This window comes from Lepisosteus oculatus, chromosome 19, assembly GCF_040954835.1.
Source record: "Lepisosteus oculatus isolate fLepOcu1 chromosome 19, fLepOcu1.hap2, whole genome shotgun sequence".
NCBI lineage: Eukaryota > Metazoa > Chordata > Actinopteri > Semionotiformes > Lepisosteidae > Lepisosteus > Lepisosteus oculatus.
Window position 1 is genome coordinate 11028617 of NC_090714.1, and position 27801 is coordinate 11056417.

The 27801-nt window shown below is 41.3% G+C and overlaps 1 protein-coding gene across 3 annotated transcripts in view; it reads right to left on the bottom strand.

Moving 5' to 3' along the window:
- Nucleotides 1-27801, bottom strand: part of llgl1 (LLGL scribble cell polarity complex component 1) — a 74356-nt gene that overhangs the window by 37568 nt on the left and 8987 nt on the right. For all 3 annotated transcript variants that reach the window (XM_015360528.2, XM_015360527.2, XM_006637129.3), the window contains exons 3-5: nt 2461-2542; nt 1632-1762; nt 1291-1437 (exon numbers count right to left, since the gene is read on the bottom strand). In XM_015360528.2, coding sequence (XP_015216014.1) covers nt 1291-1437; nt 1632-1762; nt 2461-2542 — 360 coding nt within the window. The remainder of the gene's footprint in view (nt 1-1290; nt 1438-1631; nt 1763-2460; nt 2543-27801) is intronic.

Sequence of the window (27801 nt, forward strand, 5' to 3'; positions counted from 1 at the left end):
AATCTGCATTCCAAGACCATTAAAAACTCACATAGTATATACTAAGCATCAAAAACTCTTTACTTACAACTGCAAGAAATTCCAAGTAAACAGGGAAAAGTTTCTAGAGCAGATATGCAGACATGACAGGTAAATTAATCATGTTGATCAACAATTAATAATTGCTTACACTCCACTCAAAGCGCTTTACAGGTAATGGGGGCTCAACTCCACCACCACCAATGTGCAGCACCCACCTGGATGATGCGACGGCAGCCATAGTGCGCCAGAACGCTCCCCACACACCAGCTCTCAGTGGGAGGAGAGCAGAGTAATGAAGCAAATTCAGAGATGGGGATTATTAGGAGGCCATGATCAGTAAGGGCCAATGGGAAATTTGGCCAGGATGCCGGGGTTACACCCCTACTCTTTTCGAGAAGCACCCTGGGATTTTTAATGACCACAGAGAGTCAGGACCACGGTTTTAAGTCTCATCCGTGCTTAAAACTGGCACCATCTCAAGCTGAACCAAAGCTGAGGCCTGGCTGCAGAACGGTGACAAATTTTAAGGTGGTCATTCTAAACCACATAGAAAAAACAGTTCTACACATACATGCGTAGATAACATTTCTTGCTCGGGAAACATTAGTGTGGCTCCTCAGGACAATTCCGGATCACTCAAATGGCATCTACATGCCCAGCCATCTACATTGGAGAAACAGGCAGGAGAATCAGAGACCGCATCAGAGAACAGGTTAGGGCTGTGAAGATTAAAGATCTCTCCAAGCCCATAATTTCTCATTTCACCTCTGACGGCCATGACCACTCTAATCTTTCCGTCTGTGTTCTCAAAGACGGTTTTCTGAACTCATACATCAGAAAGAGTACAAAAAACAAAATTATCCTGCAGCTAGGATCACACATTCTCCCTTCTCTTAACGACAGACTTTTCTTCTAAATTCTCTCTATGCATTGTAGGTTTCATTTCACACCTCTCTTCACCTATCCTGACTTCACACCTCCCAATTGGCCAATCTGTCTGTCCCCTGCTCCCGCCTCTCACTCCTCCTCTCTCCCAGCTGTTGTTCTCCTGCTACATTACCTTTGCCTACTGCCTTGTCTTTCTCACACCTGAAGAAGGCTTCACGGCCGAAATGTTGCGTTTTCTTTCTCCTTTTTTTCCAGCATGGAATAAACCTATTACTTGTTCTCTTGTAAAATCATGACCTTTTTTTTTTATAAAGTTAAGATCCTTTGTTCATGAAACCGGAGTGAACTGCAGGTGAAATAAGAACATGTCCCAATCCTTACCTCTGCATTATCTCATCCTGGAAGAGGGACTTGCTGTCCAGGAGACGGAGGCTAGGAAGCTCTAGGAAGTGTACCCCTCCCCCCTCTGTGCCCAGACAAGCCACATCACAGCTCCGCTTCAGCAGGATGACTGTCAGTCGGGTGGCACTGCAACACAGTGGGTCAGTCAGTCTAATACAGATTGCAGGGCATCCTAATTTCCTGCATCAACTGCAGAAAAACAAACAAACCGAGCAAGAGGCCTACAGGGACACACAAAGTCTAATTCTCTGTATTTGTTTTGAGAACGCATCATGGAAGGGAAGCCGCAGTCAGGCTGGTGGAGGACGCGGGCGGCTAACCTGGTGCTCTCGTGACCCGGCCGCCCAGGCAGAGTGAAGCTGTGGACCTCCTCCAGTTGAGAGCGGCCCTCTCTCAGGTTGAGCTCCCAAAGGTGCAGGGTGTTGTCATCCAGCAGGGACAGCAGCCGTCCCTGCCAAGAAACAAACAAACAAACAAAAAACTCACTGAAAAGAAGTGAATGCAAGAATTCTGAAGGTATTTCAGAATTAACACTCCAGGTGAACTGTCCTAAGAGAGTCAATACCTCCAGACAGATTTGGTTTTTGAAACAAAAATTAATATTCTTGTTGAGTGTATTGAACAATGACCACAAAAACAGAAATTTCTAGCCATTTACATTTCTTTTAGACTCAATACGGGAGTGTTAACATGACAGGTCTCTGGTTATATTGAAGAAAATTCTTCAAAGCTCCCTACAAAAAAAAAAAAATCAGCCAATTCAGTTTGGTAGGATAAAACAATTTATGGAAACTGTACTATGATAAAGATAGCCTGGATAATTGTAAAGACTCCAGGAAGACATTCTCAATGATATATTAACTTGTGTTTGTCGCAGCTGTCAAAATGGTAAGCAGCTATTAGGAAACGTACTTGTTCCATAAGCAAAAATACAAAACCAAAGCAAAGCTTCTTTATTGTAGCAGCTGTTGGTCCTTCCTGTGGTGGGTGTTGCAGACCACATGCAGAATGGGAGCTGCAGCACAACAGCATTAATAACAGAGATAAGAAGGTTCCCCATTGTGAAGTTTTTTCCTTTGTTACTAAAAGAAGGGAAAAATTCAAATGGGACTTGCCTTTGCAGTGAATGGGGAAAAAAGGACTTCTTACCTGACCAGGCAGAAAGTGCATCTGTGTCACAGTGGCAGTCTCCTTGTGCAAGCCTGTGAATTCCACACCTGGGGCTCCATAGCTGGGGCAAATGGCAGTCAAGGAAAGCAACTCAATCCCACACCCTACATACTTGCACAGTTAATAATAATAATAATAATAATAATAATAATAATTGCTTACACTTATATGGTGCTTTTCTGGACACTCCACTCAGAGCGCTTTACAGGTAATGGGGATCCCCTCCACCACCACCAGTGTGCAGCCCCCACCTGGATGATGCGACAGCAGCCATAGTGCACCAGAACGCTCACCACACACCAGCTATCAGTGGGGAGGAGAGTAATGAACCCAATTCATAGATGGGGATTATTAGGAGGCCATGATTGGTAAAGGCCAATGGGAAATTTGGCCAGGAGGCCAGGGTTAACACCTTTACTCTTTTCGAGAAACATCCTGGGATTTTTAATGACTGCAGAGAGTCAGGACCTCGGTTTTATGTCTCATCCGAAGGACGGCACCTGTTTACAGTATAGTGCCCCCGTCACAGGGTGAGTGCAGTCTCTGTAGCACTTCACTACAGATGTCTTGGAGTGCAGACGATTTTCCAGAGTACATCTGGGATCTGGCTGTGGTTAACATTGAAGCTTGGCCCGAATTATTAAGTTTGTTTTTAATACAATTTTTAATGACATCTTAGCGCCCCATCTTCTCCCTTTAAAGTCCTCACATACTGCAGTTACTGGGTCTCCAGCGAACAGACACCAACTTGTAATGTATTGCTGACTTTGCTTGCTAAAGCAGAGCTGGATCTTGTTTGGTTTAGTAGACGTGTCCAACAAATTACAGATTTTAAAACTCAAGTGCAAGAAATACGCCTAGCTGACATTTTCACAGGTGAGTAGGAGGGATTCAAATCCATGATTACGTGTCAAAAAGACATTTTAACCTCTTAGAACAGTGGAGTTCATATTGAACATGGGGGAATCTCTGCAAATTGTAATGAGAACATGGAAGTCTGTTTCAGAGTTGGGAAATTTTTCCCCATCAGATTGCTTTGTCACGCAGGCAGAATCTTGAAAGTATACAAAAAAAGTTACAAAAGTAACTTAACAGACAAGTGTAACTATGGAAATCTCAACAATTTTATGCATTACCGTACAGAATGGTTTTTCACAATTTAGTTCACAACTATAATGACCAAAGTTGAAAAATGTCCCTCCTCTACAATGTTGTTGGAAAGCATGGGTTTAGAACAATGTGAAAGTGGGACAGCCTTGCTATTTAATGAACTACAGCACCTCAGTCACCTCTTGATAAGAAAATACTTGGATTTCTCTGAATTTTGTCTAGCATCAAGGCAGCTGTTTTTCCCCCACAGAGAAAAACAAAAAAATACAAACACCTACCCATGTGTATTAGTCTCACACCACTCCTACAGGAACCCACAACTATACATGTACTGCTCTCACAATTACACACAACCCACTGACAGCACTTGCCCATTAACCATTACTCATTTATTGTGAACACTTTTTTTTAGCAGTCCGAGTACGTGATAAAAATTCCTCATTAAGACTACACTGACAGAGAACATCTGAAGGCATGAGTCGATATTCTTCATGCAGAACATGCAAGGAGCTACTAACGGATAGCCTCAACACTCGTAACGCAAAGCAGAATGGAAACTCTGCTCAAGTGGCTGCCCTCACAATCTCAGCTCTTTGTTGCACAGAAAGACTGCGCAACACTCACAGGGTTGTACTTTGCAAGCAACACCCTTTGCCAAATAAAAGAGCTTTTGACAAAAATAATTCAAGGCAGAATTAGTCATCACATAGCTATGCATTATCCTCTGCAAAGAAGCCAGAAATACACAGTAACGGTACGTAAGCAATCATGTATCTTTGGAAAGCTATAATTTAAAGGTGACAATTATGGTGGGGTGACCCTGTATGGGATAAAGCAGTTAGAAAATGGATGGATGAATTATGGTGGGAAAGTTACTTTTCTCGTTATGGTCTCTTGCTTTGGAGTTCTACAGAAAGACAACAACTGAAGTAGGAGCAATTGACCCCATGACTAATCCTACAATTAAGAGTTTTAGTACCTAGTTACGTGCTTAACCTGTAGAGTATATTGCTTCCCTGCAAACTTGAATTGCCTGGGTGTTTTGGTGCTGAACTTAAAAGCAGTTCTGTGTCAGAGAGGCTTTTGTTTCTGTGACATGGACTCACCAGGCAAAAAACACCAACTCAAAATTGTGCCCCCAGCACACAAGTTATTTCTTTTTATTTTTCTTTTCATTTTGGATGGACAAAGGGCTTTCTGTGCTATCTACTGGAGCCTGGTGAACAGCTTGCGCGAGTCAAGGAATGGTTTAAGAAGTCTCATTCACATTGTGTTTTGAGAAAAAAAAAACAGCCCTGGTGTTTACCACAGTTTTAAGCAGACCGTCGCAATTAAGAATAAATCTGTTCTGCCGTTTTCGACGATATTTCCTCTCAGTCTCGCCGGTTTTAAAGCCAAGAGCACAGCTCAACTGTCATTTCTGGAAGCCAAGTGGGTCTTGTTTAGAACCAAAACACAAACAGCCCACTTTGCCTCCGCTTTGTTAGGAAAGCAAAGGCCGGCTCTGCCAGAAGTAGATTGCACACAACACCGAAAAAGCAGTTAGGAAGTTTATTCTTCAGCCTTTGTAGTCGCCCGATTTATTATGCCATCGCAAAAGAACAGCACAGAAACAAAATCTAAGGAAAATATTATGCATTGCTGCAAATCTCTTCCTCATAAACAATCGTACACGTCACCCATTCTTCAACTAAATATGGTCTTCAAGTCTCCACTGCAGTTGTAAATACTGGCTGTTTTCTCGGTGCCTCTGCGGGATTGATGGCACTCATAAGGCGACGTGCGCAGTGTTAACCGAGTGACCTCGGGGATTTATCAATACACTTTCAATCCCAATAGCCTCTGAGCAGAGAGTTATTCAGAAAGGAGACTAATTGGAAACAGTCACAGTAGAACAGTTGAAAAAATACAAAGATTAGCAGGCATTTTGAACTTTATTCATCCATCACGCTAAAATCAACAATTGTGCGTTGCCCGCGGTGCTCTTTCCTGTAACGCAATTTCACAGCAATCTTCCCTCTCTTTGAAGAAGAGTCTCCACAACCAGAGAGCAGAGATCCGGAAAACAAAAACAAATAGAGAGTGCGTCTTGTTCCAGCTCTGCCTGCATGATCTCAATGCTATCAACCTTCTGCCACTGCAAGTCTCCGAGATATCGCCATGGATTTCCTTCTCTGCACCATTTCATTGCCAAAGCAGAGCAATGGAAAAACTGGAAACAAATATTCTTTCCATTTAGCACCTACAGTGTACGTTCTGGACTGCGAGTCACTTAGTGCTACCATAGCCTTGCCCACTTGACATGGTACAGGTCTGTAGAACATGCACACAAGGTTAACTTTCCTGTTATCACAAGCTAATACCATTTTAAACTCCCCCAGGTTAGGTGCTCTAACTGCAGATTGCCCAAGATTAATTTGTAGCAAATAAGTTTTAGTTGTGGGCAGCACAACGGCACAGTGGTTGGTGTTCCTGCCTCACAGCCTCAATTTCAGAATTGGGGTGCTAACTCCATTGAACTTGAACTTTATTGCCATATGTAACCGGTACTGGTACAATGGAATTCTTACTTACAGAAAGTCTCTCGATTGTAAAACAAGTGTAAAAAACAAAAAGTGCAATGGCTTTTATATGTCCTCCTGATGCTCCGGTTTAGTCGCAAAAACTCAAAAAGCACTGCTAGGTTAATTGGCTTCTAGGCCAATGTGTTGGTGTCTGTGCCCCCCGTGATGGACTAGCGTCCCAGCCAGGGTGTATCCTGCCTTACTGCTTGCCAGGTTAGGCTCCGGTTCCTCCGTGGCCTTGAATTGGATGAAGCGGTTAGGAAATTATGGATTTGTTTTTCTTGTGTTGCACTTACCCTAGATTCTCATCGTAATGCAGATTTCATGAAAGACCGATGGCAGAGATTTTTACGAGGATGATCGGAAAAATAGGCAGATCTTTTGCTGGTGTCCCCGCAGGTAGTTTCTATTCCTCAGACAGGATAACAAACGGGTCCAGTATCAAAGAGATTCATTTGGGAACGCAGCTATGACAATCTTGCGAATCAAATTAATACTCCTGTATGCTGTGAAAGTGGGGGTTTTATGTTCTGTCAGGGATTCTTCTTCTGCTATACATTAACACCCAAAGACACAGATAATAGATCTGGAATAGGGAGCCCTTTGTTTTCTTGTTGGGTGCTATTGCACCATCAAATTGAAAACTGTTCTTTTGAATATACAATGCTGGATACTGGGGAAAAAAAACTAACTCAGCTGGAAAGAAGTGCAGCAATTTACATAATTACTACTGTTGCAGAGTACCGTTTGTATCGGTAAAAAGCCATTTTAATCTTTCCTGAGTATTAAAGTAAACCAGGAGTCTCAAACTCAGTTCCTGGAGGATTTAGGGTTTTCATGGTTCCAAACTGAACAGTCAATTCCAAATTATTTTCTAAACTAAATAGATAAGATTCTTAAAGTAATTTAAAGTTGACTGTACCAATAAGTGAATGATGCCTACAAACCACCTTGGAGCCTGTTTAGAAGTATTCTAATTGTACAGCTAATTAAAAAAGGGGAAGAACTATATCAGAGTATGGGTCCTTTTCACATTCACACTTAATCCAGATAACAGACATTTGAAGCAGAAAAGGATGAAGCTTCAGGTCTCGGTAGGTGAGAAGTGCTTGGCTTTCTGCCATTTTTGCTAAATAGTTTCCCTACAGACTAATTTGCAATAATTCCAGCTGTGAACGGACACCTCCAAATACCAGCTTTCATCAACAAACTAGTAACCAGGAATATAGAATCGGGTTCCAGCAGAGATTTAAACTGGGAAAACAACCCAAGTAGCTCAAGGTCCCCCAGGCTGAACCAGGAGTTCCCAAAACAGGCCTGGGCCTCCCTATCATCTGCCTTGCTTGACTAGAACCTTTGAAAGTTTTTTCTACTCAAGAATTGGAGACTTGATACTTCAATACAGTACTTAAAAATAGACTTCCAACATGAGGAACTGAAAACGGAGTTCAAAAGCAGCCCCCTTATCGAGTCAGTGAAGAGTTGAATTCCAGAACAGAAACCAGAAGGTGAGCAAGTACCCAAGCCCAGGGGTTGAAACCTCTGCTTTGAACAGTGGTGAGGAAAGGAGTTCATATAAAACAGCTGCAAACTGTGGTCGTACAGCTCTGCAGGACATTAAAAACAGTCGCATATATGAGCCACGCCCCACTGCAGTCATGAAGGGATTTTTTGTTGTGGCCACCGATACCAGTTGTCCTGTGCTCTGCCACTAAAATGTCCCTCCACTCAGGGTTTGGGAGAATTCAGACTCAACTTCATCCACCCATGCTGGTTTCCCCACGTCACAGGACACTGAATACTCGACTGCCCGTGCTCAAGCCTCCAGTATTGTTCCCAAGGAAGGAATACCAGCCAGGCGATGGGACTGGACTGAACTCTGCCGCCGTGTGACAGCTGCGTGTTAATCCCGGGCGGTTAGGCTCCTCCAATTACAAACCAATTCAATCAGCTCTCCATCACGGACGTCCGCCAGATAGGCCCTGCTGCAGTCTTCACTTGTTTTCACTTCCACTGCATTGATTGCTTCACTGACATTTATGGGGAATTGATGAGCAATTTATCCAGCCTCCCTGCCTGCCACTAGGCCACCCGATTCTCCCTGGAGAAAGCATCCAATCCCTGACTGACTACTGCAGAGGACAAAAGAGGACCACTGACCCCACTGAAGAAATGGAACATGGGCCAATACTAACCACCCCATCAACAAAATATTTAACAATCAAAAGCCACGTGAACTTGCCGTCAATTTGGTAAGTGTGCCAATTCAGGCCATCTACGCATTGATCTAAAAGCCTGCTGTGTGCTGAACACGTTTCTAAAGTTATTCTTACAAGAAGAACAACAACTGTTTCACGGCATGGAGTACTGTGGTCTTATAAAGACCTCAAGAATGTCAAAGGAGAGCAAGAATGCTGCAGGGAGATGGGCCAACAAGTAAAAGAAATCCTTTATCATCAAAACCTGTTTTCCAAGAGCCAATGACACAGGGCTGGGATGTAACAGGGTCTTTATTCTGAGAGATGGAACCGTTTGTCTGCCCGTGGAGACACGGCTCCACACATCTCCGTCGGCAGTTCTGTGTTCACAGTGACTTTCAGCTCAGGGGAAGATATATCACACACCCTTGAAAGGGCTTCTGAAGTCAACTTCACTACATCACTCCGGTCTCTGGTGTTGTGGAAGGAAGAGCACATTGTACTGTACATCAGGCCATGTTTAAGATACATGTGGGAATACTTCATTCAATCACCAATACAGCTTACATATCACTTGCCCACATAAGCAAAAAGTATTACCATTGACCGAACAATGCTAGAAATGATCTCCTGAGATAGTGGGACAAGCTTGTTTCAGACAGAAGGCTCTGTCAGTTATGGCAGGTGTAGGATGCAGGAAAGATGCTGAAACGAAAAACCACTGCACAAGTAAACAGTTCGAATGAACCTGAAACACAAATTCAACAAGTGCTCCTCCCTACAGGGCTGCAGTGTAATATGCACAGTTATTGCCGTGAACTCTATTCCAAGTGCTTCAGGCAGAGACAGACCTGAAGCTTCTGCTGAACCATTTAGACATTGGCAAAAACAATATACCGTGAAACCAGAGTCTTAAATTGTCACAGCTCAGAGGAAAGAACAGTTTCCACTCATTGAACACCAGTGACAACCTAACAGGTTATGTTCCCCATCCACTTCAAATAAATAGCGTCCCCTTAATCCAAACAGTTATGCTTTGCATTAATTTTGCACATTATTTGATGATGTGTACTTGCTACTTAACTGAATAAAATAAAAGCATGTTTTAATTAAAGATCCTTTAAAAGATTTTGGTTTCTTAGTTATATGCTGCATCAATTAAAGAATGAAATGTTTTCTAGCATCTATTAGCAATTTTAGCCAAGATTTAGAGGCACCGTCAAACACCACACCTGTTCCAGGCTGGCAGTGGGATGAAAACAGCATGCAGAATTCTTGCAGGAGTGAAATGGCAAAATCTGGAACAGATCCAATTTCCAGAAAAAGGTACACTGAAACAAATCCATAGTGCAGTGAATTGTATACAAGATCGCTCTGCAGCCTAAATAAATACAGAGTAGATTGTAAATGGCATTAATATTAGAAAAAACAATCTCCTGGAGCTGCTGGAAGGGAGAAATGAAGGCCCTCCCCTTCAAAGACAAGGCATTAGGCAAATTTGTAGATCTTACAGTTTAATCAAAATCAAAAAGAAAAGGTGAATGAAAGCCACAAAAATGATCAGCCAGACATCAGCCAAGGAATGTTTTTGGTTCATTGAAGAAATGTTTCAGCAAAATGAGAGACTTATTACTGGCGAGAATACAGACATTTATTGTAAATGTTATAATCTGCCCCAAGGGATGGGCACTAGTTGAAACACAACAGAGCAGAAATGAGGTGTTTGCTGTTGAAAGTTCTATATACACAGTTGACCAAGGGAGTAATGGTGTTTGAAATAAGAGCCGCCACAAAATGGGCTTAATACTCCACCCACAGAAATGCCAGGCATTTACTATAAAGTTAATACAAAAACCCTTTCTTCACTTAATTTAGACATTTGTCAACTGTGGAGTATTAGAAGTATACCCCACGTACAATTTCAACTCTGGAATAATTTGGACCTTACTGCTGCTTTCTTCTCTCTACAAGTCACATAAAAGCAACAGAATAATGACGGCAGTAGAAAATAAAACAAATTGAATGTTTTCTTTCCAATTGTAAACAAATCACACTGATTTCAGGTTCAGAAAACATGACATTCAAAGGACAGTCAGACAAGGACTCCAGAACTGGAGTAACAGTTTAAAATCTTTCAGTGAAAGACTTCTACTGTACTTACACCCAGGCAAATGGTTGCACTAAATACACAAAACTGAAATAGACTGAAAATCAGAGAATTATTCTCAAGTCTCAGGCAATGGACTTATGAGATCACAAAGAAACCAAAGTCCAGAACACAAGTTGTGGCCACTTTGGTTTCAGATGGACAACATTCTTTTGGTCACCTCCAAACCCCTTTTCAATTCATTCAGTTCCAAAACATCTATGCTCCACAGTACAGTAAAGATGTGGTCCGTCTCAGCTTTAAGAAAAATAAGATGCCTTAATGTTTCACTTCAAATTTTGTGTTTTTGCAAGAATAGGAACGTCTAGAAGAACTGGAGGCATTTAAGGTCAACTGGTTTGATGCTCCGTTCAAACACCTGGACACAACGTGTAATTTTCAAGGAACCAGTCTGGGAAGCTAATCTACAGTATGGACACAAAATTGGTGATACAACAAGACATTGTTCAACAACACTGGCAGTATAAATGTCAGAAGGCTGTGCTAGACCTCAGAACAATACGTGCTGGAATGTGCAAGGAGTAGTTGGGGAAAAAAAAACAGCCAACTGTGTCTTACCAACTAACATCTACAGCTCATTAACCACCAACTCCAGAGATCAACAATTCTGCCTTCCCGACTTCCCTTAATAGAACCCATAAGATGAGCGTTTAACACAGCACATTTTAATTTAAATGTAAAGAGCTATCCAGCTATCTCCTTTTCTTTTTAATAACTTAACACAAACCTGCTTTCAGAATAAGGGATGTGACATTAATTTTCAATTTGAGGTTATGACAGAAGATCACAGGAAACTATCGCAAACTAATGGCAAAAGCAAAGCCAGCCATGAAAAGCAAAGACTTTCTCAACAATTACAAAGCAAGCAGCAGATCTTATTCTAAATCAGACTACACAACAGCACTCAAGACATGCAGTCCAGATATTTCCTGTTTGTCTCTAGTTCTAGTTTCTCCATGTTGCTTTGATAAGGACACTCCTGTCCCTTATCTTCACATCACAGCCTAGATCCCATCAGTCACACACCGTCACTATTGATTTTTACTGCATTTTTCAATCAATATTCAATTACGTCTCAAGAAATGCAGATGTTGTGCTCCTACATAACCAAAAAAAAGTGTTCGAAGGGGTGAATTATACTGAAATTCTTCAGCTTTGAAGCATGCTGAATGTACAGTATATATATATACACACACACGTTCTAAAGTATTTGCTATAAAAGAACTAGCGTTGCAGTCAAGTCCCACAAAGTAAAACCGCAATCTCCTTTTGTGAAACAGTACAGAATTTCCCGAGCACAATCCCGATAATTCACATAAACATCATGAATTAGCTCAATACCAAGGCAAATCCAAGAAACATTAAATAAGTATGTAATCATTTAGAAAATAAACCGTTTAAAACACAATAGTAAAGAATTTTCTGATTGACCTCCATGTATTCTGAGGTATTGTGAGTGGATTATAGAAGATCCACTATTTTTAGTGTCTACATTATTAGGGTTTACGGTCAGAGACTGTTCAAACAGACTGGCCAACACTACACAAGGGAGTCCCCTTCTGGCCTTAGCCTAACCCTGCTCCGCGTGGTTGCTAAGTGACCCAGATTACCAAGGGACGAAAGTGGTCAGACTGCACGTTTGTGCTTCACAACACACTGCTCCTGGATGAAAAGAGGGTCCTCCACACAAGACCACTAGTCACAGAATATTGTCAAAGACAGTAAATGATACTTGGAAGTTAAAAGACACCATTTTACATACTGTTATACATGTCAGCGGTTTTCTTTAATCCAATCCTGTCACTTCAGCAGCAATAAATTTATATACAAGAGACCGCCGTGTATCATTTTAGGAAAGTGGAAAGCATAAAGCCATTTATTGCTCTGCTGTGTCATAAAACAATATTCCATAAGCTGTACCAGAAGCAGCCTGTATATAAATCCCCTAATTAAGTTGCTTTCCCTCCCCCTTTTCTCCAAAGCACCGACAGGGCCATAAAACGGAGCTAACCCCCTAAAGGCATCTCTGGGAATTGTGTTCATCAATCATGACCAACCACCAACGCCAGCATCCAGGGCAGAGAAGCCAGCCAAGCCTTTCCTTATTTCTTTTTGCACAGGGGGTCCTTTCTGCAGCATTAGATGAAGAATTAAGTATGCTAGCCGTTACTCCGATACAGCATTATAAGATGCAGCTGCACGTCTTTATGTGGTGTGCTTAAATTTGTTTGTGCACAGCAGAGCAGATCTTATTCTAAATAACATACTGTACCTACATATATTGTATTTGCTTCATCAAGTGAGATGAAAAGAGATCCAAAGAAAATACAAGATTGTAATGCTACGGGACCAGACTACACAATCACAGCCTACACATCATTTCCTTTTTGAAGCTGAAATTCTTGTGCTCGTGTCGCTTCCACAGTTAAGATAAAACAAATGAAGCTACAGTGCCAGCTTTTTAGCAGGCTGTTTTGCCTCGTCTATTGTACCGCTGAGGTCCCTCAACATATTGCGTGTTATACAGTGCTGAGAAACTTTGTGAACCCCCGAGAACGGTACTATACGTATTCTTGGATATTTAAGATCTAAAACAAATAGATCTTAATGAAAAGTCCAGATAAAACACTTTTAATATTCAATGTTTCATTGGGTCAAAATACATTTGGAATTAATTATCCAGATATTTTCCTTGTGAATAAGTTCTCTCTTAACCCCTTAGTTATAGTAACTGATGGCACCTCTCTGAACAGCAAGAAGAATTTTGTCCCTTCTTCCTCACTGCGCCACATTGAGGATATAAGAAGAAAGTTTACAAAATCGAGATGAGGCCTCACATCTCCATCAACAATAGAAAGTTTTCCAGGTCCTGAGGCTGAGGATGAGGTTCGGTTGGAAGGCAGTGTTTGGGTTTCCACCATACAAAACGTCTTTATTGTAGCCAAAATGTTTTTTTTGTTTGACCAGAGAACATTTTTCCAGTGGTCTTGTGGATCCTCCAGGTGTACACAGGCAAACTGGAGACTGGAAACGGCTGTAATGATCTTTTCATAGAGCAATGGTTTCTCCCTGGGTATCCTCCCCTAGAAAAATATTTTCATTCAACCTTATTCGGAGAATTACATTATCTACAACAAGAGAGGCCAGCAGATCCCAAGATTTTACTCCGTTTTCACTCGGACTTCCTGGATGATTTTCCAGGTTGCTCTTAGGAAGATCTTGGTTGGGTGACTGGTCTTGGATAGAACTGCAATGGTATTAAAAAAAACAATTTTGTAGACAGTGGATGGCAGATGGAGCCCCAGATGTTTAGAAATGGTTTTGTAACCCCCCTCCAAACCCTCTCAATTGATGACCTTCAGCTGTTTGCGTTTCGATCACTCTTGAATCATGGTGCGACTTGTTTCCGCAAACCTGTATGATGAAGAGTCATTTAATAAAACATCTGACCATTACAGTGGACAAGGCTGCCCGAACCCAGTCAATGTCTCCTAGTTTCTAAATTACTTAACCATCAACCATTTATGTGCTAAGTAACCAAAGAGATTCACTTATTTCACAGACACTAATCCCTAATTATTCTTTGTTTCTATACTTTAAACACCATTGCCCGTCAGAAAACATTGAATTGCTAAATATAAACTTTTTGGGTTAGGAAAAGACCAGCTTTGTTGAAACATGGGTATCATGGTAATTTCCATAATTGGGGGTTAACAGACTTTCTCAGCACTGTACATCAATCTGCATGATTTTATATAAATATATATTACCTGGGCAGCATTTTCAGCAGCGGCACACTGGAACTGGTCAAAAACACTCACCTGTGCCAAGTGTGCATTATGGACCCTGTCTTTTACAATTGTGCTGCTCTGATGGCTTAACCCAGCTTATAACACATTCCTGGCCTGAAGGAAACCATCCAAGCAAGTGAATAAAACCCTCGATTATGAAACTCCAAACGCAGTCTTACAGTATATTTTCCAAAGTTAGTTTAAATTTAGGAAACCGTACTGCATGACATCACTATTCAATCTATGCTACATTGCGGGTTATAACCAATATATTAGAGACAAGGACTGTACAGTCAGGAGTTGAAACCATCGGGTCATAACTAATAAGGGCTTGCACTCAGGGACATAGGAAATCTGATACCTATTAAAGAACAGAGTGGGTAGTAATAGTCCTGGAGCCATTGGTGAAGACTGATGGCTTTGATAGATTGTAAGTGTTCTAACCTCTTTAAAAAAAAAGGCATATAATAAATTTCTTGCCAGCACAAACACCAAGGTCTACACATGGTTAGTGCACTTGATTCAACATCTGACAAAGAAGCCAATTACAAAGTGTGGGTGATATGTGGAATCTTTCAAGACATTATCACAACTACCTTTCACATTTCTCAGCTCTGTCGGGACAGCCCATTACCCATGGTAATAAATTGCAAACTGGGAGTCACTACCAGCATAAAAAAGCTCATTAAGTTTATTGGTGTTTGCTTTAGGCAGCAGGCTAGTACAAAAGAAGAGAAAAAAAGAGAATGAATTTATTTAGCCTAACCCATCTACTATCCCATGAGAAACCTAACCCTACTGCTCACTTTTACTCAGTATTACCCACAGAAAAAGTGATATTAGGAACTTTGGAGCATTGCAGGCTGCTAAGCTCTCTCCTAGAGTGCGGCCTGGTAGGCTTTTAAAGAGGGAGAAGAATAGACTCTAGAATGCCTGTCACGTGCGTATAAATGCCATAATGCTTACAGAACGTATACGTAAAGGAGCTTAAGTTTAAGCTGCAAGCATTAACTGGCTACTGTAACTACTGACTGGGACTTTAGATTTGCTAAGCAAGAATTCCTCTATACAGGGGGAAAAAAAACTGGTTTAGTTTCCTTCTAAATCTCAAACAAGAATTTGATTTTTAGAGGTTACAAATTTCTCTCTGTACTACCTGGGAGTAAATTCACAGTTACAGTAATCAACTGCAGAAAGTTTCATGTTTTAATTCCTGCACTCCTGAAATAAGACTCAAATGACAGGAGAGCACCATAACTGCTGATCAGCCATCCTACACGTAGAGCATCCACACAGTCTCTTTGATTCACACAAGATGACCCAATAGGGAAAGGGTTTAAATTCTCAAGTCCAAAGCGATCGGACCATGTCAGCCTAGATGTGCACATGCTACAGACCAGAGCTCTGAAGCTGGCGGTAGCCACCTTCCTCATTATAATTCTTCACAACTACCTGCCACTCAAGGACCTATTTGCAATTAAACCGTAGAATTAGACAGTGAAGATTCAGCAGCCGTGAATATTGAATTAAAAACACAAACCATTTAGGGTACCCCCCCCCCAGCAGCTGTCACCGATTTATTCACATAGTAAATCTGTTTTTCCTGAGCCCACAAATGTCTTGCTGGGGTATGAGGAGCAACAGAAAAACAGGCTACTTGTTAGAAGAAAGCTCTCTCTGTAGGTCTTTTAGGCAGTGTCAGAATACTAATGGATTGATCCTATTTGGAGTTTTTTTTGGTACAGGATAAAGGGAAAGGCAACATAACGGGCAACACAACCGGCTAAGGGAATGCTTCAAAACCCAGGGGAACAAAACCTACACCTGGCAAAGTGCATGATGGGAAACTGAACACAAGATGAAAAAACATCCCTTTAGACCAGGAGTATCAGACTAGCTATTGCTGGCCAGATTTGACTTAAACGTACTTTCAAACATGAAAACAATTGGAAGACGATCTACATACATACTGCATTAGAGTTTATTTGCAGGATCATGTTTCAATTGCTGCAGGCGTTCCAAAAGAAAATAAGGAACGTATTTTTCCTGGCTGTAAGACTTGAGATGCAAAGCTGTACTGATACAAACTTAGTGTGTGGGCGATGGAGTCTTAGACAAGGAGGGAAATCAAATCCCAGCCATGGTTCTGACCACAACTGACCCGGCCCATGGGCTATGATTGACACCACATTCCATTTACTCCTGTTGTCGTCTGAGGTCATAGGAAGATGTAGATATACAAACACTTGACTGCTTGACTTGTATTGTGATTTCTGGATCTTGGTAGGAAGTAGCTTGTCCCGGGATATTGATAGATTGCGTGATAAAGTTGACATATGCATTTTTCAGAGCAGAGGGCAAGAGAAAAAGCTCATTCTTGGCAAAAAGAATGAATCTTTGTCTCGCTCAAACAACGGAACAAAACAAAATCCAAATCTCTGACAAACCAGCCCAGTAAGGTAAAAGTAGGGTTACTTTTTCTTGTCCTTGCCTTTCTGTAACTCTGCAGTGTGGGACAGCAGTGTTGCAGGATGATAAGGTTGAAGAAGGACCCTCAATACAAATCGATAAACGCAGTTGAACTGAAAAACAAGGGAGGCCAAGCAGGGAGCACCGATTCGCCAGCACAGGGGCGGCTTCAAAGCTCATTTATGGAACCCGGCCATTGAAAATGTTTTCCCCCCCCATTTCTGATGTAGAACTTCGTGCCGAGAATAAATAACCACTACTTCTCAAATTGGAGACGTATCCTGTACCCCCAACACTTTCTGGAAGGAATAGTTAATGCAGAACTCTCTTCAAATCCACTGCTGGAATGACAAGAGCCCTCCCACCCCACCCCCTGTGTGAAAGCTGAGACCTATTTAATGACTTTATAGGTCTAGAACCTCTCTAGAACCTCTAGGTCTAGATTGTCCATCAGATGTTGCATGAGCTTAAACATTTCTATCGGCCCTCATCCAAAATTCAGACTCATACACTGTAGAGTACATTGCGGTCAACAAATATATATTGGCTATTTCAAAGGGATTAACCCAGTGTTTCTGAGCATTATTCCTGGTTTAGGCTAAAATGATAGAGTTTCATTCTTTTTTTAAGCACCAATTATTTTTCTTCTCACGCCCACTAGTTCTCAATTAACCTGTGCCACAACTCGGACCTTGACACCAGCATAGGAGTGACGGGGACTCTGCACGCTTTTCTCCGGGACACGCAGTCGCCAAGGAGTGTTACAGCTGCCACCGAGCACAATGCAGGCTCATAGCCCCCCTCTTCCTCCCCCCAGCACGTCGCAGGGTGAGCTGCATCTGCTCGGCTCCCACTGCTTGAGTAACTCCTGGTCACAGCTGGCTGATCTCGTAGCCCAGACGTGACCCAGCAATGCTCAATCTCAAGGGCTTAAGCTGATCTGCAAGCAAGCCCTTTTACTGACTGTGCCACCTGGGAGATGATCATTATTATTATGGCAATACTTGCATCATAACGAAGATGGAATAATGCTGGAGTGGAGAACAGCAGAGTGCACTGGCGGCAGAGGAACAAGTAAAAGTTAATCCCACACCGTAAAGTAGGAAAAAGAAACACTGGCTGTTCAGCCTTCTTCAGGTGAAACACCTCTACTTTTCAGCATTGATGGAATTAACTTTTAAATTAACGTTAAAACAAATCCCCCCATTACATAACACAATCCTATTATCCATCACTGGTCGTAGACGTTCCGTTCATTGCATTTATGCAACTGATTTGAAGTCTGAAAGGTTTCCAAAGAAGTGTCTTAGTGTTTTGGCACCAAATCCAATCCTGTTAGATTTAGGCTATTCTGAACAAACGGTTACATTTCTAAGTCTTTCCCCAAGGGTGTGTTGGAGGGGGTGAAGAAACAAACTAAAAAGCAAAACGTGGACTAGCTGTCCAGCTCAGTTCTGCACCACACCTAAACAATTTTCTACAGATGCACCACTCTCAAAACACAAAAGAGATCCGCCCCCCAGTGCCGGAGATGAATAGCATTTCAAGAAAACAGCTTGCCTCCACTGCAGAAAGGGTGTTTCCCTGCCTGTGGAGTTCCAGACAGCTTGGTTACTGCAGGCAGGACCGTGTGAGAAGGTCAGCGCTGGCCTTTGAATCCAACAGCCAACAGATTTCAAAAGAATTCAGGAAAACGCCAATAATGTTTCATTGTCTCCTTTTCTCAGAACCATGGTGCATGGAGAGTGCCCCTCTGGCCTCAGCCAGACCTCTTGGCTTTGTCCAGAATCGGATCTAAAAGGCACAGTGGGTGGCACCAGCACGAGGAATCTGGAACGCAAAAACTGGCGTGCCACAGTTCATCTACACCTCAGAGTAAGCTCAAGCCCAGACGCTGCAGGAACACTCGGCAGATCTCTTGCAGAAACACGGGTGGTTTCGTCTGGTCAATAAACAGATCAAGATGAAATTTCTGAAGAGCGAAGGGGAAGGGAACAGTAAACAAGTTCTCGGATGATTCAGCTGGACCAGCTCTCAGCGCCTGAGACACCACCTTCATATTTCCGGGCATGTGGGAGAAGCCTGAGTCCGGAGATCACAGGTTCTGATTCAAGCTCTCGTTTGCTATCTGATGCTGGACACCCAACACTACAAGAAGATGCTACAAATCATTACATTTGCAGTGTACCAGCTAAGGTGGCATGGCACAAACTTCCAATTGAAAAGCTGCACTGACGATGAAGAACATTTACAGGTTTAAGACTCTTTAAACAGTCCTGCTGTTGTCAATGCATAACCTGGGGTAATGGTATAGGCAACAAAATGTCTGACTTATTCCAGTGCCAGCGACGTGTCAAAAGACAAGAGCCTTGAAGTTGGATCAGGAGTCTGCCTAAACTTCCTCGCTCTCCTCTGTTTTGGACTGTGGAGTTCAGACTAATGAGACGTTACATCCAAAATGGAAAAGCATATACAACAGAAACATTGTATATGTCGAACCTGGTATACTTAGGAATATCACATTTTCCAAAACAATGAAAATGATCCTTTAAATGTTGGCAGTTTAAAACAAAATCCCATGACGTGTCCATGGAAACAAAGTGTTTTGTACAGAAAGCCGGGAACATCGCATCAGCTCTAGGGTTTGTTAAACACCCATGACTAAATCCCTGATGTCTTCATGAAACATATTGTAATCATTTTCATATTTCCTTGAATAAAGAAAATACTTTAATTAAAGTCTCAACACAGCCAGACTAATTTGCACTTTTGTTTAAATGCACTAAACACTTGGAATCATTTCACATCTCCTGCTGGAAAAAAAGATGAAGTGAACACTACAGTAGTAAGGAAGCCCTGCTAAAAGCTCTTCCAATCCCATGAGAATCCAGAATGGAGAGCATAATACAAAAAAGATTGAAAATGTCTTTACAAATCAAAAACAGCAGCAGTCACCATGACCCTACTCTTTATTATGGAAAAGTTAGGGATGCTAATTAATTCAGAACCCTTTGAACGGTTTCACAAAATACTTGTTTCAGTTTAGGCATTACCATAAGGCACCAAACTAATACTTAGGAATTGTTAAGGCTGGAAATTGAAACAGTGCCACTATCATCATTTTTTTTTTTAGAGGAAACCATCAGCTAAAGACTCACATTTTAACAAACCAGATACACCAGTTGATGCACTGTGTGAAGATGGCTCAACTCACTGCCTTTTCAATTCATTTCAATGCAAAACCAACTTCTTGATTATTTAATTGATTGCAAGCCTAATAAATACTACAGGTGGAGTCCTGGACGTACTGAGGTTTCAAAAGACAGCAGGACAGGCATCACTGCTTCACAGTAACTCAGTATCTTTCCACTCTTGTGGTGGGGGGGTTACATATTCAGGATGGACTGAATAAAATGAACTGGAGTGAACTTTGTGATCAGCACATACAGGAGAACAGCAACCCCTTCACAGACCCTCCACAAAACAGAGAAACATCAGATTGATAATAAGAGCTCAGAAACAAGAACATTATTCATAAATGAACACGCCAGCATTCACCCAATTAATGCCAATTCAATGGCCAACAGCTGACTGAACAATGGAAGGAAGAAACTTGGAGCTCTGTGGATGGACAGGACACTTAAATGAAAATCATTTCATCACTTGCCATCTTACAACATGATGAAATAACCAGGATATTGATCTTTCATCACACGCACATAGCCTCCAAATTGCTTAAACCAAACACTATAAGGAGCTATTTAAAAAAAAAAATCATGTAGGAAAAGGGCATTTCTCATAAGACCTGCAATTTAAGTCTCAGTCAATAACACATCCGTCGATTCCTTCTTAATTCCAAAGTAAAAATGACTCTAAAGGTCATTCTCCAATGCTGGAGCATTTATATCAGACTGACACTTTGGTCAACATTAGCTTTGTGCTTTATTACACTACACTTATGTCTCTATATTCGCTGCCTGTAAAGTCAACATTTTCAATACAAGATCTTGTTACTGATTTTCAAAGGCCTAAATAATCTGGCTACATCATACATCTCTGAACTCCCCCAATGTTTACACACCTCCCCGCAGGCTCTGTTCAGTTGAGACCTGTCCCCAGAACTAAACCATAGACTTCTGGCGAGTGTGACTTTTCCGTTTCTGCTCCAGTATTGTGGAATGACCTTCCTCAGACTCTAAGAGAGACAACTTCTTTAACTCTCTTTGAATCAAAACTTAAAGCTCAGCTTTTTATGACGGTCTACAGCTGACTGCCTACATCTGTAAAAACCTGGACGGATGATCTTGTTTATGTTTTTTGCATAATTTACTTTTTATTGTACTGCGTCGTTTGCTTTAATGACACACAGCGTCCTTGGATTCGGAAAGACACTTTATAAATGAAAGTTAATATTATTTACAATAACGTAGGCAAAAACTGGAAGGAAGGGGCTCGGAAAACAATACAGATTAAAGGACCTTGCTTGTTTTCACCGGCTCCGGTGAGGTCCCGATCTTCGAAACTAAGCCCTTCTGTAGATCCATTGAATGGCCTCTAAGAAATCAAACCACTTAATTCATTTTTCCCCTTCAAGTGTGAGAAAATGGGCTCATTTTACTCATCTCTCCCTCAAAACTTAAAGGTCAGTCACCCTGCCAGCACAAGCCCCGATACCCTGGCACTGCACTCATTCTTCACTCCAAGATCTCAGGAAGGGAGAACAAGAGACAAGCCTCCTATTGTAAAGTAACAAAACACAAGCTGCGCCTTATGTGGAGTGACATCATTGCAAAACACTGAGGTTCTACAGAACGGCAGGGAGGGGCCAGAGCTCTAAACCCTCTCATAACAGAACTGCCAGCTCAGCGTGCGACCTCTCCACTGTGGCATGGCGATTTCCATCGGTGCCCGAGAAGAGGAATCTCCCATCATTCGTTTTAGATCTCTCCCCCCCACCCCCTTTCTGGGGCAGAATGAATCGCCAGAATTCCCAGATGTGTTCATGGCAATGCACACATTGACCCGAGCTCCCCAAAGCTCATTCATCACCTGCACAAAAATTCTGGCACCGATCCCAACACAACAAACATCCCCATCCTTAAAAAAAAAATAAAGGATAAAAAGTGCAATTAAAACACACATGCATTTTATCTTTTAAAGCTACACCTCAAGGCTGTTCGAGAACTCCATTTGAGAGTTTTTGGGGGAAACATCTTATAAATTTTCAAACTTAAATTATAATTATGTTCACGATGCGATGAACTAGGCAGATTAACATATCCAACTGAGAATATATCAGGAAAAGAATGATTTTGTTTCAGGCTCCGTTTGGAAAATTCTTAGAATTTACTTTTTTAACCTCCTGTCCAAATCTCTGTGTGAACTCGGATATTTGATATTATTCTGGGCACAGATTTGTGTCCTTAATTACATATGTGACAGATCCAAGTTGTAAGAGTTTAATATTCGCCCACAGACCCCTAGAACATTTAGAAATTGTAGGTCTGACCTGGGAGTGAGTGTTTAACCCGTCAACTAAAAATTTCTTTCCAGACAAAAATTTAACTATTTTTGCCTCCCGAGCTTCTGAGGTAAACAATTCAGAGATTATTCTTATCACCATTAAATAATGTGTTATACTGAATGCCAATTACCAACTACCAAATGGGCTAGATGAAATTAATGGTCTGTCGTTTAAACTGTTCTTAGTTTCTGCTGATCTAAGAACATAACTTATTAATATTTGTGTGCCCCCCACCATCTTAAGAAATACTAGATTACGTTTTAGACGATTTTTAGAAAATAACTGAATCTGCTGCTTAGACGTGATGCCATTTTTTTCTAATACATAGAACTAGGCAAAATGATTTAAAATCGCAGTCAAACCATCTACATAACAGCTTCGAGACCTGCCCTTAGATAAGGTGCAACTGAACTCATATTACAATATGAACATCTAGGCTCTTTTCATTCTATATGGTTTCCATTCGACAATTTGCGCCTGTCAGGCTATCAGTATTAACCTTAGCCATAGCTGGTTTGAAACAAAAGGGACTGGCTTCTGTGTCTTTCTATGACGGGCTTCTTTTACAACATCCAGTATTTAGAAGATAGACTGGTGTAGATGAGACTGCTTACTGGGACAATATTTAGTAACATTTGTACTATGCCTCCAAAACCTCTAACCATCAAACGAGCCTTTCAGATTCCCGTCGCATAACATATGATAGTTGTAGACTGTAATCTACAAAGGTCATTTTCCTCTCACCCTTGTAGAGGTGGTGCAATGCGAATGTTTGTGCACAACTTAGGAGTTGCTGGAGGTTATGCACTGGAAACAGGTTGCCTACAGGTGGTCCAATTTTCTTAATGGAGTTATTCCCCAATCACATTCAGTACTCTAGCCTGGCGGTGACTCTAATCATAACCACAGAAATGGATCTGATTGGCAGGACTGACTGCTGCTAAACAGTTGGTGCTGCACTAAGAGTCTACCTATCTGCCCTCCCCGCATCAATGGATACATACAGATGTATGTACTGTATAGGGAATTTTCTCCAGCTGGCTGCGTGGTGCCAGCAGTGGGATGTGGAGATTTGGATAGATACTTGATAGAAGTATTGGGTTGTTTGGGTAGATACTTGATAGAAGACTGCAAGTACTGGAAGATGGGAAAGAGTGCATATATTGGACAAGGAAAGATTAATTCTACTTTTGTCAATTGTGAAGTTTTTGTTTTCCTCATTGCAAAAAAAGCAATTGTCAACATTGTCTCCTGAAGACTAGACTGCCAACCATGAAGAAATTTGGAATTGGTGAAACAGTACTACACTATATAGGTAGAACCAAGAGTTGTTCACCTTAAATCTAACTGCACATGTAATCTCACCAAGACTCGCGATTTTAAATTCCTAGCGAGTTTAGTAATCCTCTTTAGAGAGTGCTCATCTTGTGCAGATAATAACTGTTCTAGTGGATCACAATCCCGTTTGTAACCAAGTAAATACGATACTTGTATAAGCAAGCACAAATTGCACAGACTGACCAGACTTTATGCAACGAAGCACATCTTCATTCCTAGACGATGGGGTTACAACTCGGGCACAGATCCAGTTTGACTTAAAACAGTCTGTTCAATTTCCGTGATCTGAACCTCAATGTTGCTGTTTAAAGACAATAAATGAGTTATGTAGTAATGATGTATATAGCCATGTTTTTGCAAAATATTTCAATGAAAATTGTACATTCGTGATAGCAGATGACAATTAAATACATTTACATTTTTTATCTACCCTACTTTTCAATTATGTTTTGTGATTACTAATGGCAACATTTCTTCTCAGCATCTTACAATCAGATTTGAACAATGGAAAAATTCATTTTCAGACAAGACTCAATTGCATTTTCAGATGTTCCACATTAAAATACAATAGAATTATCATTGTTGCCATCTATTAATGGCAATTAAAACAAACCCCTTTGTCTCCCTGACAAGTGAACAAAAGGACAAGAGACTGAGTGATCTTCAACTTGCTAAAATTAAAGCAGCATATTGCATTCAAAAAGCAAAAGCACAATAATTTAAGCATTAGCATTTAATAATAGGTAATGCCAGCTACAGTAGAGCAGTATCACGTGTAAATAGAGGATTATAGGTCATCATCTACGGATTTCAATAACCCTAAGCAAATATTTTGGATAAATTAACATTAAGTTATATTAAGTGTATAGTATATTAAAATGTTTCAAGAGCTGTGAAGGTTGTTTTAAAACAACTGCCTTTCGCATAAAATGGTCCATATAGACCAAAAACACTTTTAATGAAGTTCAACTTTTCATAAGATCACTGGAAAGTTATATTTCAAAGTAAAGCAACATCTGATGTTATGCAGGCATGGACTGTAAATAATTTTGGCTTGAAAATTTATCTCAGCACTGGCATGGCCTCTCTTAGCTATATCCTAGTTATCTCGCTGCTACTGCGGTTGCCTTGGAAACCATTTCAAAGATGTCTTTATTGAGACCAGGCCTAGCCAGAAAGCTTCCCAGGAATTTCCTCTCATTACAGAGAGTGAACTACGAGTATAACAATATACATTCCTCGGGGGTAGACATAGCTACAGGAGGACACCAGGAACAGGATTTGAGCTTGAACCGCTCTATGGTAGTTTAATGCTAGCCTCCCAGCTCCAGCAAAAACAATCCATTGTTTTTAAAACTCTTCCCCACCCCAGTTCAGTCTCAATGGACTGACAGGTTTTTAAAACGCCATGATCCCACTTTTAGTCAAACAAAAAACAATCCAAAATATACAAAAGGAGAAGATGAAGGGAACAGGTATATTAAATATTATGAAGGGAGAACTGTAAAAACATGCATCATAAGAAACTGAAGAAAATTAGTTTTTTTGTCACTTGCTCTAGAAATGGTTACGTGTCAATTTAAGTAAATATGACCCTACTTAGAACTGGAATTTTTGTAACCTCTATTCAGCATTCTAATTTTAGGATGCTTACACAGGAATTTTTACTTCATGGAAGACGTAGCACTGCAGAGAAACAAACTACTTCCCTATTTGTCGGTGTGACCATAGAAGGAATAGTTCAGAAGGGTCAAAGACCTTCACGTCCTTTGACTTCAACCATTCTAAACTAGAGAAAAAAAACCTCCCCCCATGTAGAACACTTCCTTTTTATTTTTGGTGGGCAACCCCATACACTCAAGCGAAGCTCCTAGAATATTGCTCAGCTGAGGACAAAAACTTGAATCTGTTTAGCTGCCTTGTCAGCTTGGCCTGCTGTTTACTTCTGCTCCAGTCCTGCCTTTTCAATTTAAGCTTTCCCCAAGTCCACTCACGAAAGTGGCTGGGCTCCAAGGCCAGGAGATTGGATCACATATGCTACTTTGAAGTTTAAAGTCTGGAAAGCGGTGAAGTTTTCGACTTATTCTGAGCGGACTCTCACGGGTGTAATGCTTTCCTGTACATGTTTACCTTTTAATTCTGTAAAACGAGTCCAGAAAGCTTGAAAACTAGGTTAGGAAATTCCTAATCCACTTTTTTCCCCATTCCATTTTTCTTTCAGCTAGGGCCAAATATACATCTCCATGTCATTTCTGTCTAAAGCACTTGTTCCATTACAGACATCCCTCCACCTGCCCTTGATGTATTGCTTCAAATGCCCCACAATGTGCAATCAATACTCACTCATGCCTCGTTCAGACTTTACGCGTGAGGAATTTAAGGTGAGTCACTTGGGGAGAAGTAAAGAGATCATACTGGAGTGCTTATATATTTAGACAATGACGCAGCCAGACAAAAGAGGAACTAGGACATGAGCGCAGGCCGCTGTAACCTGATGCTCAACACACTAGAAACCTTAACATTGGGCTCCTCAGAGTTATCAGTAGTAGTCAGATCCTGAAAACGTTCATCTCAGCCAGAAGTTAAGTTAGAAGTGCAAATGGTTAATGGTTAATGAACATGTAGCTATGCAGATACATCATGTAACACCATGGGGAGCTATGAAATTATTTAAGGAGTGACTCTTACATTCATAGGTATCTCTAAAGAAGCATAGAGGGCTTAGACCTGAACACGACAGTTCGGAAACTATGAAAAGTTCTGTCAATTTACAAAATAACGGTGTCACGCTTACAAGTACCGGAAATAAAACGGACGTGAAAATTAAGTAGATTTTGTCGAGATGCCAAGGGACGTTTTGCAGAAATTTCCCTCACTTGTTACAGTCTGTAACTGGGAACAGGCTGCTTAAGATCCCTACAGGTATGAAGGAGGTGGCAGCCTTATCACACCAGAGTAGTGAGTGACCTGTACTGTAACTGTGACAGAGCACAATGGGGATAACATTCACTCAGCATTCCAGACTGACCACAGTCCTGTCCACACCTTTAGATAATGGTATTTAAGGGAACTGAAAAACAGCCCATTTTTCTCAGACCTTAAAAACTTTCCACCTAGAAGATGAATTTAACTACCATATAATTTCCTACCGTCATTACCTAAAAGAGGAATCATCTCCACCCCTGTGAATGCTTTCTGTCTTGACAGTGGCATGAGGCCATTTTTTTAAGCACTTCTACAGCCATTCTCAGTGTATAAAAAAAGGTCACCACCATTGCCTGTCAGATCCACCTTTGCTATTTAAACCTACCGTTGCTCGTCTACCAATTCCTAATCTTGTAATAACTGTAATTCCTAGCACATCCACAGTACTTTCCATCCCATTGGATCTCCAACCACTTCACAAACAGAACAGCACCCACTGGACTGAGAAACAGCGGTCAGCCTCTGCACAGCACTGCAAATCAGGTAGAGAAGTAAGAAATGACTTCACCAAACAAATTAAGGGGGAACACTGGAGGGAAATTAATCCTTGATAAAGGGTTTAAAACACCTCTTTCAAAGAGCGCCACAGGGATTCTTCATTATGGGAAAAGTCAGGACCTTGGTTGAGCTTCAGAAGGACAGCATCACCTACAATAGTGACTGTGGTCACCACAGTTTTGGAGAAGAATTTCCAATCCAACGCCCAAGGGAAAAGCACTCCGTACTGCTCCACAAACACCACTTGAGGCAGCAGTCTGGTTTTCCCTGGCGGTCTCCTATCCCTGTACCTACCAGGCACAGCCCAGCCGAGATTCTGTTATGGGTGCCAGTATATCACGCATATACAGTACAATAGGCTAGCCACAGTATTAGCATGTATTAGTTTCTACAATCCAGCTCATTGAATAGATAAAGGGGCACCATTTTCGGTTTGCATAGACAACTAGAGGGTACAAGTTGCTGGATTTTAAGGGGCACCTCTCTGATGCAATGTATTTTACTTTACTACATTGCAGAGAGAATAGTTTATTGTCATATGTACACGATGTCTCTGGACATACACAGTCCGACAGACAACATCACACAAAGCAAACAGTACATTACAAACATAATAAAGAATAACAGAAGCAATAAATAAGTTGTGGACAATACTTATGTAGTATTGAGGAAAAGG